Source organism: Phoenix dactylifera, chromosome 11 (assembly GCF_009389715.1).
Source record: "Phoenix dactylifera cultivar Barhee BC4 chromosome 11, palm_55x_up_171113_PBpolish2nd_filt_p, whole genome shotgun sequence".
Lineage (NCBI taxonomy): Eukaryota > Viridiplantae > Streptophyta > Magnoliopsida > Arecales > Arecaceae > Phoenix > Phoenix dactylifera.
In genome coordinates, this window is record NC_052402.1 from 17,062,598 (window position 1) to 17,083,463 (window position 20,866).

The following is a 20,866-nucleotide window of genomic DNA, read 5'->3' on the forward strand; positions in this document are numbered from 1 at the left end:
ATAAAAAGTTATCCCTACCTCGTTTGCTTTAATCAATGCCCATAGGTGGTGATACTATGGTTGTCCTAAGGACAACATAGGTGATGGCTCAATCTGATGGCCCATATTTCTGAAGATGGATAAGGATTGGTCGAATTGGGCGCACCTATGACCTCAGTAGTCTTCCGTTTGCCAAGGTTTTAGGTCTATTACTTGGATATCGGCCTTTCCTTATCTAATCCATTGGTTTGGGTTAAAGCATGTCTTTGTACTGATCTAGTTCGGGGCAAAATCAGGAATCTTCATTGCAAGCCTGAAATCTTCGGTTATTTTGGGAATGGGATGAATCCGCAAGTTCTCATGGCCAACTCCGACTCGAAATTTTGGTCTAGTTGGGAGTCCAGCAAACCTATTTGCAGCGTGTTGAAGGGCAATTGGGTCCGATTGGCCCAGATATCATGTAATTTAGACCCAGTTCAAGTCCTCCATACGTTCTCAAGGGTTGTGAATCGACGCTAGAATCGTTAACCACCCAAGCATGGGTCTCAATGAACCTGATACAATCTGAATAGACCCCAGAATATAAGTTAAAATAAAAATTTAGGCTCATACTCGAATCGACATTTGTATTTGAGCTCCCTTGACCTTATGGGTCAGTTTAGGCCTTTATCCTGTCATAAAGCTGATCCAAATTAAGTATTTTCCCAGTTTGATAGGACGGGCACTGGCCTTATTGATTTGCCTGTGACACGATCAAAAGCCTGGTTTCTATCTCAAACCAGTGGCGGGCAATCTATTGGATCTTTGCCGCACTGGCTTCATTCCTCAGATAGGCGATCCGATGGTATGGGGTTGGCCTAAGCCCAAACCCAAGCCTAGTTCTGTAATGTGGTCATTTCAGGCCGACTACTACATTAGCCTCAGCCAATTCCCGTATCCAGTAGGAATAAGTCGTCATGGCTCACGAACCCCACAAAATAATGTGGGCTATAGATCCCTCTAACATGGTAAAGAGTTTTACGGTAACCGTGGGAAACCAAGTAACGGGGCATGAGGGAACAGAGAGAAGAAGGAGGAGAAGAAGAGCAGGACCTTAGACTACATAGGCTTCCAACAGCTCATCTACCTTTACTCTTGAATATGGCCACGACCTATACACATCAATCCTCACGCACGCCAGGCTTGGATAGTGTCAGAACCCATGCGGACGTGTATTTAATCCCCCATCGATTATTTGTTAGATAAATCTTGAATACTTATACACGATCAAGAAACTCAAATAATACCTTCCGACTAACTACTTTGGATAAAATTTTATATTATTATAGATAATCCACAAACTCATCGGAGTCTAATTAAAATGGTCTAAAGCTATCTAAAATCAAAAATAGCCAACCCATTTGTAGACGTACATATACAACATAAACTTTTTTTTTTGGTAAAATGGATGAATTAAAACATTCGAGAGTACATACATAGGAACCAGAAAGTAGACTCCTTTATGGACTACAAATGATATGTTCTTGTTTTGCTACAACTTCCAGTCAGTAGATCCAATGAAAATAAGCTAGCTCGAGTGAAATCGGATAGCGAGCTCAGGAAACTTTGGACAAATCTTCTTATCTCATCCCTCAAAAATCAGTTGAGGGATGGCAAACAGGTTCATCACCACTAGATTCATGCAATCCAAAGCCGGATAAAATTGATCTAAGCTATGGTTGGGGAAAAAAGTGCGACAACAAATAGGCTGAATAAAATCTTTCCAGTTCAGTTGCGCTTAGATGCTACAGCTCCCCGCAATTACATATACAGAGGTCTGGTTTTGCCCCTCCCCAAGTATAAATCCACTGCCAGCCAACTGCTACTAAGTCTCGACTTATCATGCTTATTATGATGGCTGCTTCACACCATTGATGCTGGTTAAAATCTTCTTGAGATCTAGACATCAAAGCCTAGGTTGGTTATCATCATAAAAGGCCTGTAACCCATCAGTTGGCATTCAACAGATCATAGTTTTACAACAATAGATGGCTTCTCTGGGCTGGCACACTCGGCCGATAATGCTGTACAGCTAGCTAGCTTAGATTTCATCAATGCTGTTCCAGTAGGGCTGATGGCACCAAAGGTTCTGAATGCCTATCATCTGATTCATCTGTGATCCATGAGTGTGCACCATTGTCTGATGTTCTTTCCATGCTACAGAGCTCGGGGGACCTGGTTGGCATCAAAGGAGGCTGATGGAGAGTAATAAACGCCTTGCTTCCTTCACCACCACCGCCTAAGCATATAGTATCACCCCGGCCATGCCACACACCATCTTGGACATTGTTCATCTCCAGCGTTCTGGACTCCTGCACGATCCAACCCAACTCTGTGTTAGTTTGTACGAATTCAACTACAGATGTTTCAACACAACAATATTGATCAAGATTAGGGGTTTCAGAAGATGATGATTACCTGGCATAGTGTACAGCAGGGGCAGATGAGATGGTTAACACAATCATCTAAATGACCGTCGCTGCCCTGCAGATGACGATTAAATATGTAAGAACAGCATAAGAATACATGCATTAACAATTTATAAGTCTAAAAATGACAGCTTGTAAATGTGTCGGTTGGCATTAAATGCCAGTCGCATTAAAAGTGGAGACAGGAAAGAACTGTGTAACGTCTAATGCAATCATTTAGCAATGATTAGCTAACAAATGAAGTATGTTTACTGCCCAATGTCATTGGAATCTTCACAACAAACATCCACTGTAACCATAAAACATCGATAACCTAATCAAGATTTTAAATCCCATAGGAGGGAGATGTCCCAATTTCTCTATGGAACCCTGCTGTCCCACCCTAACCCGGCGTCGGTTATGCAAACTATTAGATATCCCCATCTCTTTCACCTTTTTCTTTCCTTCTTTTTTTTTTCTTTTCTTCTTTCTTTCCTTCCTTTCTTTCCTTTTCTTCTACCTTTCTTTTTTGTATAAATACTCTTCTAAATATCGAATTTTGCATGAATGGCCTCCTAAAATTAAAATTTGCATATATACCCTCATAAAACATTTGTTTTACTATTCTACCCTTTTTTATCCTTGTTTTCGCATCTGTATCCACGCTATCTAACGTCGTTACAAAATTAACGATTTCAAATCAAAAATGACAAATACTTTTAATGAGCAAATGTGTAAAAAGAAACTAGGCGATTACGATGGTGGACAAAAAAATAATTTCAAAATTTTATCTTATTTTTAATTAAAATAAATATAGTTTTTATTAACGGTATTAGAAAAACCGTTATATTAAAGGCATTTGTGCAAAAACAGTGTTTTATGAGGGTACAAAAATAAATATAAATTTTAACAGAATATTCATGCAAATTTGAATTTTTAGAAGGGTATTCATTAAAAAAACCCTTCTTTTTTTCCTTTCCTTTTTTTTCAGTTTCTTATCCATTTCTTTATTTATTTTTTCCTTTTCTTCTTCTTTCTCTTTCCTTTCTTTCTAATATTTTCTCTTATCCATTCCTTTATTCATTTCTTCCTTTTCTTCTTCTTTCTCTTTTCTTTCTTACTTCTTTCCTTCCTTTCTTTTTCTTTGCCTATTATTCCTTTCCTTTTCTTCTTCTTTCCTTTCACTTTTCCTTTTCTTCATCTTTCCTTTCTTTCTTTTTTTCCTTTTTCTTCTTCTCTCCCTGCATGGATGGGTTTCAGAGTCCCAACATATAATAACCCTGATTTTTAAAGATCGTGGGTCGGTCTGGAGTGGCTAGGCCCAACTCGACAGCGCCCAACCTAGCTCTTGGGCTTGTGGGCCAGCCTTGAAGAGGCCAGGCCCAAGCCAAATCGTGCTTGTTGCACGATGCAGAGAAGAGACTCTGGTTGGAGTCTTCTTCTTCCCTGATTTCCGGCAAAAAATCATAGTTATCTAGGCAATCCAAGTTCAACTAGAACTCTAAGATCCCACCTATTTTTTTTCCTCCTTGGATTTTCTCCACTGGAATCGTCAAGAATAGCCGCTGATTCTAAGCCCTCTTCCCAAGCTTTCTTCCTTGATTCCTCACTGAAAAGAGCCGCAGAAAGCCCCGCCAAATCGATGTATGAATTCTTCATCTCCTCCTCTTTGTTCCTTAGTGTTTTGGCCTTCGTTCCTATTCAACAGGATGGGACGGCCGAGATGCCCCCCATCTCACCGAGACTTACAACCTTGAGCAGAATATCCAACAAATTCCTCCAAATTAAGTAAACATGCTTGCACATTGCCGTTCTAGGAAAATAACTTAAAAAATAAGGAAAAGTTGGAGAATAAAGACATATATCTGACTAATACTATTAACAAATAGTTTTTTTTTAGGAAACTATTAACTACCAAGTTGACAAAAGCGAATATATCACATGTGACAGTATTAGGGAGATGCTTACCCTTATGTTAAACTGCTTTCGCATCCTTGTCCGAAAATAACCCAGATATATTCCAAATGAGATAGCAGAAGCAACTCCAATAAATAGAAAGCTATACCGCTTGGTCATGCTAAAAGCAATGAGGTTGGATAATACAAGAAGTGCAAGAACAAAATAGGCAGTTCCCTGGAGAAAAATAGGAATGCTTTCATGTCAAAAGACTAATAGATCACATAAACATCAAGGTCATGTTTTATTTTATCATAAGCAAAATGCAGGAATAATTTCAACTTAATCATTAGAATAATTTTATTTTTTGGTCAGGTAAGTTTTCTTAATAGATTTACAGCAGTCTTATACCACAGTAACCAAAATTTCTAACAAGACCAATAAGGCAGACGTGGACCACAACTGACACTCCATTAACCAAGAAACACTAACCAGATACAATCCAGAGAAAAGACAATTGATAAAGACATGACTGAATTGGAAGGTTAAATATAACCCCATATGTGCTACAATTTTTGGATATTTTGATTCACATTTTTTTTGACATGAAATTACAGACTGGAGTCCATCAGAGTTTTCTTCATTTTCATATATAAGTGTGACATGCTGTGTTTAGCCTTTGATTTGAGGAAGAAACTTGGTTTTTAGGCCCTCTTTATTGGTGGATGAAAACTCTATCAAATTATTAACTAATTCTAAATGACAACAAATGCATCTAAGAAACTCAAACCAATCGTTTGCACCTTGTACAGGAGTAATGGACAACCGATCACCATTCTCAGCAATGTTCTTCGACTAAGATAGTTTGATATCAATTTACTGAAAAAGTTGACTAATAAGCTCATGGATTCTCCTAAGGGAGTTGGTAGATTTTTCTTGGTTGAAGAGAAGGGTTGGATGTGGGTAGGTGGGCATAAAGGTGTGTGGTCTACAACTGTGAATGCAGAGCCCATAGGGCAAAATCAAGGAAAGAAGAGCTTCTCAAAAGTTTAAACCTTCACCATTGAGAGCATCAAGGACAATATTGCAACAACCAGCAATGGTTCAATGCTGGCATGAAATATTAAAGTTCATAATGTGTAAATGATGCGTCAACCATCATAGATTCCCAAATGAAATTCTCTGCACTCTATATGATGCTGCATTGTTAGCTATCATAGGCTAGATCCTTAAATGTAAATTAGAATTAGTATCATGTCTACCGCATTAAGATCAAACAGCAAATTAGATTAACTCCTAACATTCAACTACTTTCCAACATCTATCATGAAACAAAATGTGCAAAAGTTATTGGTCAATATCCAATAAAAATCATAGAAAAAATCTGGGAGCAGGAATCAACGGTACTCCACCAAACTTAGGCTCACCTGAAGAAAACAAGACCCAAGATTGGCTCTCCGCATGTTCTTCCCAAATCTATAGCACGGGCAACTGCAAACACCAAAATTCTACAATCAAATAAACCATCTAAATTCCATAACAATTTCCGTTACAAAATTGACATATTTTGAATTTATATTTTGTCCATCACAGAAATTAAATCAAAGAAAAGGGGAAAATAAACCAAGTGACTTATGAAAAAAGTACCCTAATTTAAAACATGACCATTTCAGATAAAAACAAAGCGATATCAGAAAATATAGGGATTTGAAAGGAAAAGGACCCAACTTTCTGAAATCTTCTTGTCTATAAACCACAAGTTCTGAAACCGTCAGTTCATCTTCTCCAAAATGAGATCTTTAGCCCAGTAATAACAAAAATTTATTAAAAACACACAACAAAAAATGGTACTCGCCAGAAGCGGAGCTCACCATGCGGCCTCGATCGCGATCCGCCGATCCTCCAAACAATCGAGAACATCTCCCTCCCACATCCGCTGCACCCCACCAAACTCCCCTCCCTCCTCCCGCTCCTCCTCCTCCGTCTCGGCCACCCCCTTCCTCCTCTTCTCCGAGAACCCCTGCGTCTGGAGCGCCACGGTGGCGCAGAGCATGTCGAAATCCAGCACCGCCACCCCCTCCGCCACCCCGTTCGCCCCCTCCTCCTTCGCCTCAGCCATCACCCAACCAGCCCTTCGAATTAGAATAACTATGGTTAGGACTAGGGCTAGAGTTCGCCTCTCCCTCTTGTTTCTCTGCTCCTTGGCATCCCTCGCTGCCTTCCTCTCCCCCCCACCCGCATTCCTCCAACGAAACCCTAATCCTTAATCTATCTTCCTGCCCGTAACCCCAATTGCTCTTCCCTTAAAAGCATTGCGAGATTTATTAACTTTAATTTTATTAGTTAAAACAAAAAAGTATTCCTCTAATCGGGCTACGGAGGGGAAGGCCGTTGGCTAGCGCACTAATTGCAGGTGGGTCCCATAATTTCAACTACTTTTTGACCGCTGGTCCCGTCTCAGTCGGCTTGCATGCTGCCACGCGTCCCTCGGCTTTCTCCATTCTCTCCTGCTTGGAGGCGGGCGTATAAATATTTGTATGCGGGGGCATGACCGTAACGGCCGCACATGTTCGTAGTATTCGAGCGGACGCGATAGCTTCCCACAACCGACCTGGACGGCAGATCCCACCTTAGCGTAAGATTTCTATGAGCAATGATCCATTTTATAATAAAACGATAGCAGCTTCGTAGAACTAATCTGTACCCGTGCCCCGCCCACTCCCTATCGTAGCCTCCAGTAGAGACCTTTCGACCAGATTATACGATCACAGCCGTTGCTTTTAATCGTAAGGTCCATTCTCGACGGGGAACTCTCCTTTTCGACGGATGTGATTAGTGAATCAGGTAATTCATCGAAAGATGGTATATCAGAACCGGGATAGGGGCAATATCGTAATCACGGATGGGGACGTCATTACAAGCGGATAACAGGGAGCGCAGCATGTGAGGGGAGGATATGGCGTGCCGCCAATGGATAGGGATCAAAGATCGCTTTGTCGGTATTCCGAAACAATCTCTATCCGTTGACACAGTTCGCATTATCCGGACACGCCACCGCAAGAGAATATGGAATCATTTAGACCACACACTCGACGAATCCCATTGACAGCGCATATCGTGTATTGTTATGTGCCAGCTTCCTTTGCAGCTATTGTGACGGGTCAATATTAGCTAGAACAAGGATATCCATATGCCATGTTTAAACAAAGCTCCTTCCGGATTGATATGGCCGCAAAATCTCATTATAAAAGAAAGACATATATTTATTCACTTAGATAATTTTAAATATTTATATAGAATTAAGAAACTAAAAATATCTCTTAGCTAGTCATTTTAGATGAGATCCTACATTATTATAAATGCTATCAGAGCAAATCCAGCTTATGGCCCATATAAATTATAGAACACTGTAATATTGACTCATTGAAATCAACCATGGACCGATCGTGACGTTTATAATTAGATTTGAATGAACTTAGATCTTTAAACTGACCAGAACGTCAGAACTTAAACGAAAGAAGTATGTCAGATCCGTACGAGCATGTGTATAATTTCACAGCGGTTATTCGTCGAAAAAATTTTAAATACTTATATATGACTAAAAAATCCAAAAATAGTCAGAAAAATTCATGGAAAGCTCGCGACATGATCATAGAGGTCTTGTTTCCGTTGGAGTGGAAGTGTGTAGATACATTTGTCAAGCGATGTGCTTGCGTGGTGTACTAATATTGCACTGAAGTAAACGTGGATGATAAGGCCCAAACGCAAGAAATGTCTTTTAAATTTTGTCTTTACACTGTGGGAACGCTAATTGGCTTACTGCTCTGTTTTGTCCGGTTGGCCTCGTTATCCGCCAGTGGAGGGATCCTTCGTTATGTCATCAATCTAGGGGAGGTACCGTATGAATTTGTTATTCACGAGGCGCCACTTCTGTTCGACCAGCTTCGAGATGCACGGCATTTTGATTATTTACGGGAAATTTTGTATTTTAGTAAAATGTATATCTACCTTTTAGCAACTGCTACTGCTGCTGTCGTTGCTTAATATATTATGACAGGTTTTCCACCTCTATATCAAATGAACCACTAAAAAAGCTATTTAGTCAGTACTTTTTTTGTGATATTTAATTGTAATTGTAATTGTACATAGTTGGACAGTGAAGAAGCTATTATTTTTTTTTTTAACTAATATAGATGGATCATATCTGATGAGTATGAATACATCCAATAAAATCAAAAAAAAAAATCTACTTTTAATGATGAAAATAACTTGATTTTACCATCACTAACAAAATCTTTAATACAATCTTTTGGTTTAGTGTGTACTTTCTATATTCTCTACTTTTAGAGTGATATGTTTCTACAAAATAGATTTTATAATTTAAATGCAAAATCTAACACCAAAGGTAGGCAATGATCAATATCTTCAATCTCAAAAGCCAATAATCAAGCCTAAAAAGTTTTTTATGTAAATGAAGATCAAAACTTATACCAAATATTGCCTCCCTGGCCTATTGCACCACATTTCATAATAGAAAAAGATTCAATTACCAAATGATTCCTTGGCCACTACCATGCTTGATTAACTATATCACAAGCTCGACTTGATTCCGCAACCAGTCCTTTCGCAGCGAAAATATTGCTTCCGCGTTCTGACTTTATAAAGAATCTGGGTTACATCAGATGGATCACCAATTGGACCCGCACGAGTGGAGAATTTGGCGCTTCGCACGTGCGAAGTATTTCTATGGGTTTTTTTTTTCCTTTCTCAGAAGACCATCTTGAATTTGTTAGCTTTTAAATCATTGATCCAGGTTAAAGAGGTTCTAGGTTTGTTGATTGCTCATCTTACAGACTTTTTATGGTCAAATAAAAAAATATATCATTAGCTTAACCAAGTCTATGGTATTATATGCGTAGCTTAACAGGTTGTATTTTAGCAAATTTAAAATGCCTTGGCCAATTACAAGAGATTTAACTAAGCAAATACGTGGCACAAAAATCAATGATTCACTAATATTATTGACTTCTACTAACAGAGGCTCCATTCTAAAATTTCTCTGCAAACATAAAGGACTGCAGCTAATTGTCAGATATTAGTTTTCTTTCGGTGGATCCCAAGTTCAGAAATCAATTAAGAATCGTGTATAACTTTATTTAGTGGATAAAAATGAGTTCTCTGTATGCCTAGATTATACAATCAGTTTGATATGTACTGATTAAAATGATTAAAGGTGCTATGCGGAACTAGTGGTGGTGCTGCTGGTGCAGTTGGCTAGTGTGTAGATATCATAGCTTCTCAGTTTTCTAGACATAAAAAATTCAAGCTTCTCACACCCCAAAAGTTTTGTTTCGATCAAAGGCCGATTAACCGTGAAAATCATCCTTGTACCTCCTCCAACAAGTCTTCAAATTTTTGACTGATGAGTAATGATGAATCTTCTATTAAACTCACGTATACATATATTCAAATATCATCTCCTTTATGCCATATTTTTATGTTTATCTGTTTCCTATATATTGATAACTGTGGAGGTTGCATACGACTATACTAGTCACCATCCATAGAAGGTGTGTGTCTATTGTAGGAGTTGGGGTTCTCTTCTCCCATAAGGAAAACTGGCAGTCTGATTCTTGCACTACCTGTAGCCTGTATATTTGAAGAACCTTAAAACCAAGGTTTTCTGGCAGCAAAATCTGCGTACTCGCCTTACTCGGGAGTCACCTTAGCTCCTAGAGGAGGATATTGGGATTCTATCTTGTAAGCTTTAGGCAATATGATAATATCCCTTCATTGGGAGTTCCATGTTAATCTTAATTCGTAATGTGGCTTTGTTGACTATGATACTATTGTTGCCAAGATGCTGACTGCATACAGGGTTTTAGAAGTATATTTTGCAGATATATAATATTTTATGTTATATGAAAAAGGCCATGACTTATGTCCTTATGGTATATAATCTATATCTATAATTTATACTATTATCCGTTTAATTTTTTTTTTCCTATCACTATTTCGGGTGTAATTTTGACACTGGTACCGTACAATCTGTTGTGCGTGCAATATTTTTTCTTCGTTTTTCTACTTAAGGATCTGGTACTTGGATCATAGCCCTAACTACTTCTGGAGCCATCTAAAAAATGAATGTTCTTGGGTTGGTGCTTCCAGCTTCACTTTTTCAACGGCAGCAATCTTCAAAATGCAACGACTTGAGGACTAAATGTTCTTCTGTTGGTGAGATATCCAGACCTTTGGGAAATGCAATAAAAGAAGCTTCACGAGGTGTCAAATCCCCAAAGAACATGATAGATATTGGATCCTGCAAGCAGTGTTCCGATGATCTGGCCGTGCTCTCTAGACATTCCTCTGATGGGAATAGATCAGCTGGCTTAGCATCAAATTCATCAAATATGGATGAGCCAGTAAAAAGAACCTCTAAGAAAAAGAAGAAAAAAAAAGGGGAAGTTGCACAAAAAGCGATTGAAAATAACGTTGCTTCAGAAACTGATTCAGCCAGTCTAAGTCCTACTTAGCAATATATCTCCTAACTAAATAAATAAATCTATAAATTTAATTAATAAAAAAAATCTTAAAAGAAATAATATACATGCATATCATTCGGCATCCAAATAATTCTATTTTAATACAAAATAAATCTGTTCTAGCACAAAGTAAATCTATGCATTTAATAAGTTTATATCATAGAATTTCAAATCCTACCAATCTACAAATATTAAATTAAAAATAAAAGTAGAAGAAAGTAGCCTGATTGAAAGTAGGTCGAAGCGCGTAGACGCTGTCCCAAAAAAGTATTTGCCCCCACGTACGGGTCACCCGGCAATTCTTCTCGGAGATACGACGACCCTACAACCTCTTCTTCGGCACGTCTCGGAAGAAGTCAAAACGAACCCGATCGGACTTGCAGATCCAGCAAAGAGCAGTATGAAAAGAATAAAATAAAACTGAATAAAAATGTAAAAATGAAAATCGGAAGTGGCTAAGGGGAAGAAGAATTTCTCCAGAGTTTTTCCACTATTTTTCTATATTTTTTTCGTACCCCAAAAGAGATGAAATGGAGGGGTTTATATAGGGATTTAATCGGGGGCAATATGGTCTTTTCGGCGGACGCGTCCGCGCCTTCCGCGGACGCGTCCGCGCTCTTCTCGCAAACGTGCGCCAACGGGCGCACGCGTCCCATTTAATGCAAACGAAAACGCCAACGAGCGTTTTCGTTTTCAAACGAGCACGCGGCCGCGGCCGCGGCCGTTTCCAGAATGAAATGCGCAACGCCCGCTGGGCGTTACCTTTTTTTTTCTCTCAAACGCGCACGCGGCCAAATTTCGGGCCGCGTGCGCGTTTAAATTTTTCCCAACAATCCCCCACAAAAATTTAAATAATTTTAAAATCAAAATAAAATGCTGGATATCTTATATTATGTAATAGGTGTAGGTACCTTTCGGTTTGAACCTTCACTTAGTGACAATTGATTACATCTGTGGAGTCAAGGTGGTCTTAACCTTGAACCTCGGTCCATGGCTCAGATTAAATCAACAGCACACATAATATAGCCCGATCTGGGTTCTAAGCGGGTTGCGCTATTATGGCCATGCGCAGGTATCTTTCATGTGCTTTTTAGGGAATCGCCCATTTCCCATAATCGCGGCCTCACGACTGCACATATAGGTGAGTCCTAATAAGGATGCTAGCAAGGAAGCTCCTGCCTCTTGGGTCTCGGACTCATTAAGAGTTATACAAACGAACTCATCCTACCGCTTGCTTTTATGAGCACTAGCGCCATAGGGATGAGGACAACATAAAATAGTGCTCCTCTTAGTCACACTTCGGTTTGTTTCTACCCATTGAACCTTTTAAGGTTGGGTTTCCACCGTGGTGATCTATCTTTATGGGCTAAGCCCCATCCCCCTCGACGACTCTAGAACCACTGTTCTAGATAAACCTTTTGTAAGCTGATCAGCCAAATTATTTTCTGATTTTACAAAATTCAAGGCAATAACATTATTTTTCAATTTATATCTCAATGATTTATGACGTATTTTTAAGTGCCTGTTCATTTTTACATTGGCATTTTCTTGGTTGCACTTATCTATTGCAGATTTACAATCACAATGTAAGGAGACAGGTGGTAAAGGTGACTCATCTACAGGAAGGTCTATAAGTAGATCTCTGAGCCACTCAGCCTCAGTGCTAGTAGTGTCTAAAGCTATCAGTTCAGACTCCATGGTACTCCTAGATATTAAGGTTTGTTTGGTGGATTTCCAAGACACAGCAGCACCTCCTAGGAGAAAGACGTATCCTGTGGTGGATTTAACATCTAAGGTATCGCTGATCCAGTTGGCATCACTATAGCCTTCTAGAACAGCAGGAAACCCACTAAAGTGCAAACTATAGGACTTGGTACCCTTAAGATACCTAAGAATTCTCTCTAATGCTGTCCAATGATCTCTATTTGGATTAACAGTATATCTACTAAGTCTATTTACAGCATATGCTATGTCTGGCCTAGTGTAGTTTGTTAGGAATCCTAGTGAGCCTATGATTTGAGCATATAGGCTTTGAAGGACAGGAGTTCCTAAGTTCTTCTTAAGATGAGTAGAGGGATCAAATGGAGTAGAGACAGGCTGACAATCGGAATAATTAAATTTATTAAGTATCTTGTCAACATAATGACTTTGGGATAACTCAATACTTTTTGCACTTCTAAATATTTTGGTATTTAAAATTAAGTCAGCTTGTCCCAAGTCTTTCATATCAAACTTATGACTTAAAAATTGTTTTACTTCATTAATTATCTGAAGATCTGTCCCAAAGATCAGTATATCATCTACATAAAGGCACAAGATCACAAATTTGTGTCCAACTCTCTTATGATATACACATTCGTCTGTGCTATTGATTTCAAATCCAAATGTCATTATGGTTTCATCAAATTTCAAGTGCCATTGCTTGGGTGCTTGTTTAAGACCATAAAGAGATCTGACTAGTCTGCAAACTTTATTTTCTTGGCCTGGAATTTTAAATCCCTCTGGCTGGTCCATATAAATTTCTTCATTTAAGTCTCCATTTAGAAAAGCTGTCTTAACATCCATCTGATGAATCACTAATTTATGAATGGAGGCTAATGCTATAAGGACCCTAATAGTAGTAATCCAAGCTACAGGTGCATAAACATCAAAGAAATCTACACCAGATCTCTGAGTAAAACCCTTGGCAACTAATCTAGCCTTAAATTTATCTACAGAGCCATCAGGCCTAAGTTTTTTCTTAAAGATCCATTTGCATCCTATTGTTTTACAACCAGGAGGAAGATCAGTCAATTCCCAAGTATGGTTTTGGATAATTGATTGCATCTCATTGTCCACAGCTTCTCTCCAAAAAGGTGAATCCAAAGATTTCATTGCGTCCTCAAAGGTAGTTGGAGAGTCTTCTATTAGGAAGGTATAAAAATCATCTCCAAATGTTTTCTCTACCCTGGATCTTTTACTCCTCCTAGGTTCTGCTTCTACTTCTATTTCTCTTGTCCTTATTCTACTAGAGCTACTAGCTATACCGCTATCTACTCTAGTCTTAAGTGGAAAGGTGTCTTCAAAATATGTTGCATCTCTAGCTTCTATGATAGTATTGTTACTGATATCATTTACTTCTGAACTTATCACCAGAAATCTATTGGCATTACTATTGGCTGCATAACCTATGAATATGGCATCCACTGTTTTAGGGCCTATTTTCTTTCTCTTAAAATCGGGTATTTTTACTTTTGCCAAGCACCCCCACACTTTTAAATAGCTAAGATTAGGTTTTCTATGTTTCCAAACTTCATATGGGGTTAGATCATTATTTTTAGAGGGAATCCTATTAAGGATATAACATGCTGAAACAAGAGCTTCCCCCCACAAATTTTCTGGCACTCCTGAGCTTATAAGCATGGAGTTCACCATATCCATTAAAGTCCTATTCTTCCTTTCTGCTACTCCATTTGATTGGGGAGAATAGGGTGCAGTCACTTCATGAATGATTCCATGATCTTCACAGAATTGAGTTATGTCATTTGATGTATATTCATCTCCCCGATCTGATCTAAGAATTTTAATTTTCTTTTCCTGTTGGTTCTCAGCTTCAATCTTAAAAATTTTAAATTTGCTGAGCACCTCATCCTTGGTTTTAATTAGGTAGATGTAACAGAACTTCGATAGATCATCTATAAATGTTACAAAGTATCTGTTACCTCCCCTAGAAGTTCTACCAGAGTCACAAACATCACTATGGATCAACTCTAATATATCTGAATCCCTATTAACGGATTTAAAAGGCTTCCTAGGGAGTTTAGCTTCTACACAAATTTGACATTTCTCATGGTTCTTAAGATCACTTTTTGGTATTAGATTTAGGTTCATAAGTTGCTTAATTGAATTATAATTTACATGACCTAATCTACCATGCCAAATAGAAGGGGGTTCTATATTCATAATCAAATGATTTTCATTTATTAAAGGAGCTATTACATTCAACTTGAACAATCCTTCACTAAGGAATCCTTTTCCAATAAACATTACACCATGAGAAATTACAACCTTATTGGACTCAAAAACAAGACGAAAGCCTTGCTGGACAAGCAAGGAACCACTAATGAGATTTCTCCTAACAACTGAAACATGTTGGACGTCGTGCAGGGACAGGACTTTTCCAGATGTAAGCTTTAAGTCCACACGTCCTACTCCTAACACACGCGCCTCCGAGCTGTTTGCCATGATCACAGCTCCTCCACTTGAGATCTGAAAGCTGTCTCAGAGGAGCCAGCGCCGGAAGTCACCATGTTGACTTGAGCACTGGATGTGTGTGGACCCTTCTTCTTAGATTGAAGAGGTGCAGTCTTCTTATAGAAGCACTGTGGAGACAAATGGTTGGTCCGACCACACACATAACAGAAACGAGCACCACCTTCCTCTTTCTTCTTCTTCTGCTCCTGGGATTGAATAGGCTTCCCATTGTAGTGGTGGTTAGGGTTTCTAGGGTTGTAGGGTTTCTTCTTGAAATTCTTACGGAAGGGTCGGTTCTGATTTTTCTTAGGAGGAGCTTCTACATTATATGCATAATTTTTAGGTCCAGTAGAGGTATTATTTCTAAGCCTATGCTGCTCTTCAATCCTAATGGAGTTTAAGACTTGGGTTAGGGTGAGAATTCCTTAGGTATGGCTCAGGGTCTTAGCAAAATCAGACCAGGAAGTAGGTAGTTTATCTATCAAACAGGCTACCTGGAATGATTCATCCAAATTGGTTCCATTAGCCCTAAGCTGGTGGATCAGGGTTTCAAATTCATGAATTTGGTCATTCATAGGCTTTGAGTCCACCATCCTAAACTTATTGAAATCGGAGGCCTTGAACCTCTTTACCCCAGCATCATCAAGACCATATTTGCTATCTAGGGTGTCCCAGAGTTCTTTGGCACTCTTGGCTGTGTAATAGATATCATACAGCCTCTCAGAAAGAGCACCTAGGATTCTATGGATACAATGATAATCTATCTCATCAGGTGTCCTAGAGGGTGTGCTAGTGGAGGCAGAATGTTCAGTGTTGGAAGAGGTAGTTGGGTTGGATCCGTTATCAACTTCGGTCGTACTTTCACCTATGGCTGAGATTAACCCTAATGTGGTGAGCCAGAACCGCATTTGGTTCTGCCACCTCCTAAAGTTATGGCCATCAAATTTTTCAGGTTTGGCACTAAGATGGTCACTAGTGTTTGAGGCCATAGAATCAGGGTTACAGAATAGTGACAGAAACCTGATTGAAATCAAAAAAATCTATGTCAAAAGATTGCAGTAATATTTATATTGAACTTTGGATGTCTAATTGATATATCCAGAAAACTAATAGCCAGATCAGCTCCAGATCGGTGGTGGAGCACTAGGCTCACTTAAGTACCAGCCTTTCTTAGGCACGTATGCCTTTTTGACAAGCTTTTCTTAGACACTATTAGTTAGTGGATATAATCACTAGAAATCACACAAATTCAATATTTAAAATAACCTAAATGCAAATTTAAATTAGATATTGTGGATTAACTAATTTCAAAATTTTTCATTTGAATTTTCCGAATTAGCAATGATTGATTACTAATTTAGTAGTAGCAAATCAATTATTTTAATTGAGATCTAAAATATCAATTTAATGAATTATATGTTAGATTTGAATTATTGCCTTATTGAAATAATTGATTACTAATTTTATGGCAAATCAATTATTGTAATTAAGATCTAAAATGTCAATTCAGCGAATTAAAATATTTATTCCTTTATTAGAATAATTTATTGAGATCTAATAAGTCAATTCAATAGATTAACTATTATGTATCAACCAATTTCCGAATTTTCCGTTTGAATGGGATCTGGAAATTACTCCTTGAGAAGTCCAAATGGAGGTATAATAAACCTCTTGGAGGTTAACCAAATTATTAACTCTTTAGAATAATTTATTATTGATGATGTGCTAGCAAAAACAATTATTGCAATTAAAATCTAATATGCCACAATTGTAATAAAGAATTTAATTAATTATATATTACTAACAAAAATAAATACTTCTTTGGATTGTTAGCAATATATCTCCTAACTAAATAAATAAATCTATAAATTCAATTAATAAAAAAAATCTTAAAGGAAATAATATACATGCATATCATTCGGCATCCAAATAATTCTATTTTAATACAAAATAAATCTGTTCTAGCACAAAGTAAATCTATGCATTTAATAAGTTTATATCATAGAATTTCAAATCCTACCAATCTACAAATATTAAATTAAAAATAAAAGTAGAAGAAAGTAGCCTGATTGAAAGTAGGTCGAAGCGCGTAGACGCTGTCCCAAAAAAGTATTTGCCCCCACGTACAGGTCACCCGGCAATTCTTCTCGGAGATACGACGACCCTACAACCTCTTCTTCGGCACGTCTCAGAAGAAGTCAAAACGAACCCGATCGGACTTGCAGATCCAGCAAAGAGCAGTATGAAAAGAATAAAATAAAACTGAATAAAAATGTAAAAATGAAAATCGGAAGTGGCTAAGGGGAAGAAGAATTTCTCCAGAGTTTTTCCACTATTTTTCTATATTTTTTTCGTACCCCAAAAGAGATGAAATGGAGGGGTTTATATAGGGATTTAATCGGGAGCAATATGGTCTTTTCGGCGGACGCGTCCGCGCCTTCCGCGGACGCGTCCGCGCTCTTCTCGCAAACGTGCGCCAACGGGCGCACGCGTCCCATTTAATGCAAACGAAAACGCCAACGAGCGTTTTCGTTTTCAAACGAGCACGCGGCCGCGGCCGCTTCCAGAATGAAATGCGTAACGCCCGCTGGGCGTTACCTTTTTTTTTTCTCTCAAACGCGCACGCGGCCAAATTTCGGGCCGCGTGCGCATTTAAATTTTTCCCAACACTACTACCACTCAAATTTGTCCCAGATGGAGTTCTTCTATGAGAGGACCAAGTGAATGCAACCAACACAATTCATGGGTATGTTATCAATCATCTAAAGAGGTAATCGATTGCTATGTTCATAATGAAGTTGCTGCTGAATGTGATAATGCATGTTCACAATCTACTCTTGGCCCAGAAGGATCACTACATATTTCACATATTTATGAATTGAATTGTTATCTAGAAGCAATGGAGAAACCTGAGAGATTGTTGTTTTGCAGGATTCTACCTCGGACTCCCGTAAAGTTGACAACATCGGTACCACAGAGTTGGTAAGAAAGTGCGATAAGGAGACAATTTTTCTAGGTTCTTTAGTTATATCGTCCCCAGGCTGGGAAGACATGGATTCATGCTTGGAGGATGCCGGCGACTGTGAAGCAAAATTATCCAGTAATGCACATTGCCAAGATACCTGCATCATGAGAAACCAAATACTGCCTGAGGCTGGCTGCAGAAGCGTGGAGGCCTGCAAAAATAGGGCAAATGCAAATGCAACAATTTTTGGAACAAGGAGAACAAATACAAATCAACATAAAATCACTGCATAACTGTAGTGATACCATGAATGAATGGCACGCCAAATCACTCCATATGAGATTCAGTCAGTAAACCATTTTGCACATCATATCAGCAGTGTAAATATGCCACTGGATGTGCAAGACTTCGGGAAGGATGGTAGTATCGAGGAGAACAGGTCTGGTAACCAGTATTTTAAGGTGAATGATGATCCTGCAATTCTAACAAATCAAGATGCTGAACATGAGCAGAGGCAAGCTTACACTCTGATTGATGCATCATAGTTGCTGTAAGAATCTGGCCAACTGGGCCTGACCTGGACCAGCCGGCTTCTGATTTAGAAGTGAAAAAAAAAAAGAGAATAGAAGAACAGGGGATCATGATCCTGTGTTCAAGTGGCCAAACGGCCGCCATTAAACCCGGCTCGGAGAGTTGTGGCCATTAGAGGCGGTTGCAACCGCCCAACGGCCCACCGAAATGGCCGGTATGCTCGTTACGTCCGTTGGGACGCTCTTATCCATTCCAAAGGGGTTATAAAAACCTCCGACTCCATCGATCCTTCTTCTTTCTTCCTCCTCCATCTCCCTTCCATTCTCTCCCTCCCTTCGTTTCTTCCTTTTTCTCTTCTCTCTCTTTGCTCACGGTTGTTCGAACTTGTGGCCGCCGGAAATCAGGGCCGCCGAACGCCACCGAAGCGGAGATAACACTCTAGTGATGCAGGACAACAGGGGGAAAGAGGGAGAGAGAGAAGGAGAGAGAGAGAGGAAGAAGAGAGGGAGAGAACTAGGCTTCGCACCTAGCCCTAGCTCAAGGCTTCACACCAAGGCTAAAAGAAGAGAATCACAAATCTTTATTCATCATAGCATAATCCTAAACGATGTATAGGGTCACAAAATAATAAAAAGACCCCTACAAAGAAAGCAATTCTATGAAGCTCTAAAATAACAATATGCAAATAAACCTAAAATATAAAATCAATCCAAAATAAAATCAAGCTAACTGAGCTGGCTGGACTTTCGGTAGAGGCCACGACCTCTTTGCTCTCCTTCACGATAGAGTCGTGGCCGTCGGTGTGCGGCTAATGGCCAGAAGTCAAGGAGTGCCCGGCCGTCACCACCACCACCACCACCTGGCCGGACTATTCCAACCACCGCCATTAGCTACCCCTCTGTTTCTTGCTATTGCTAAGAGAGAAGAAAGAAGAAAAGAAGAAGAAGAGAAGAAAAAGAAGAAAAGAGGAGAGAGAGAGAGAGAGCGCTATCCCACTCTCGTTTTTCTTCTTTTCTCTCATTTCCTCTCTCTTCTCTACTTCCTCTCTCCACTTTCTCTCTTCACCTTTTCTCTCCTCTCTCCACTTTCTCTCTCTACCTTCTCTTTCCTTTCTCTCTCTACTTTCTCTTTCTAGATTGTCCAAAAAATATAGTATCGGGTTCTGTCGATTTGATCTACGAACTCAAGTTGATCCTGTAAAGGATCTGATTTTGCTCTAGTGTCCGGCATGTCTACTGGACCGATCATTCCGGTCTTATTGGATGTCTTTGAAATCTTTATTGATTAACCATGTTGGTCAACCATAGCTCTGATTGAGTCCATACCCTATAATTTGTTGATCGAATTGCTCGGGCCTGAACTATCCGGAACCACCGAACACTGTCACCTGACCAACCATCTCCTTTCTTATTTATTTTAAATGGAAATTAATCTTGCTTGTAATGTTATTAATAGGGTTAAATGAATCACCTAGGGAAGTTTGACAGCTTGAGGAAGAGAGTTGATACAGCTTTTAAAGTGAAGTGACCATACAGCTTGAATTCTATATGGAAGAGAGTTGATACGGCTATTAGAAGCACTCACGAGCCAAGTCGCTATCATACTGAAGCCACTTGTGGAGCGAAATAAGATTAGCCGGGATTCGGTGACAGAACAAATGGACATTGGTGATGGGGTTTTCTTGCCCGATCGGTCTTAGGCCTGTCACTAACTAGTCTTTGTTCGGCCTGCCTGCCCACGATAATCGACCCTCTCTCTTTACTCGTCATGCCCCTGCTACCCGCCAAATCCTACATTTGTTCGCTCAATATTGTGTTCTCGTTGGTTGAGTAATAACCCTATTTAGGATGGGCAGTCAGACCAATTTAACTTCACTCTTCAGCGTTTTTAACAGTTGCTCGTTCTGATAGTTACTTTACTCGATCTATTAGGTACCGTGTTTTCCTTTCTGGTGAGATAGAATGATATCAAAGTTCTCAATCTTGGCCTAAGTAGAATTTCTTATCCCGGATTGCAAGTAGCTAAGTAGAAACAACTTGAGGGTAGGCATCAACTTTAAATCAACGGTGTATTTGATCCATTTACGATTGATATAGTCTGCTAAATATAGATCTCTTTGTGAAACATCATATACACATTTTTACTTGAAACACATGAACATCCTCCCAATGAATGAAGAATTACATTAAAAGTTTCAGTGCTTTTACCGATAATTGCAATAGAAATTTTCTCTATTGCATCAAAGGTGGCTATGTTTTTTCTTTTTCCTTTTC

General features: G+C 39.1%; 1 protein-coding gene across 1 annotated transcript; it reads right to left on the bottom strand.

Moving 5' to 3' along the window:
• Window positions 1–1,455: 1,455 nt before the first annotated feature.
• Window positions 1,456–6,594, bottom strand: LOC103714746. The gene is made up of 5 exons (XM_008802121.4): window positions 6,194–6,594; window positions 5,750–5,813; window positions 4,395–4,559; window positions 2,437–2,502; window positions 1,456–2,330 (listed from the first exon to the last, which is right to left on the bottom strand). The coding sequence occupies exons 1-5, from the start codon at window positions 6,439–6,441 to the stop codon at window positions 2,070–2,072; spliced, it is 804 nt and encodes a 267-aa protein (XP_008800343.2). The 5' UTR covers window positions 6,442–6,594; the 3' UTR covers window positions 1,456–2,069.
• Between the last annotated feature and the right edge of the window lie 14,272 nt (window positions 6,595–20,866).

Bases quoted from the DNA above. Each gene is read 5' to 3' on its own strand.
- LOC103714746 (XM_008802121.4), bottom strand. From the start codon at position 6,441: ATGGCTGAGGCGAAGGAGGAGGGGGCGAACGGGGTGGCGGAGGGGGTG. The intron at 2,503-4,394 runs GTAAGCATCTCC...CGTCATCTGCAG, and splicing joins GAAAGCAGTTTAACATAAGG to GGCAGCGACGGTCATTTAGA. The intron at 2,331-2,436 runs GTAATCATCATC...TGGATCGTGCAG, and splicing joins CCTGCTGTACACTATGCCAG to GAGTCCAGAACGCTGGAGAT.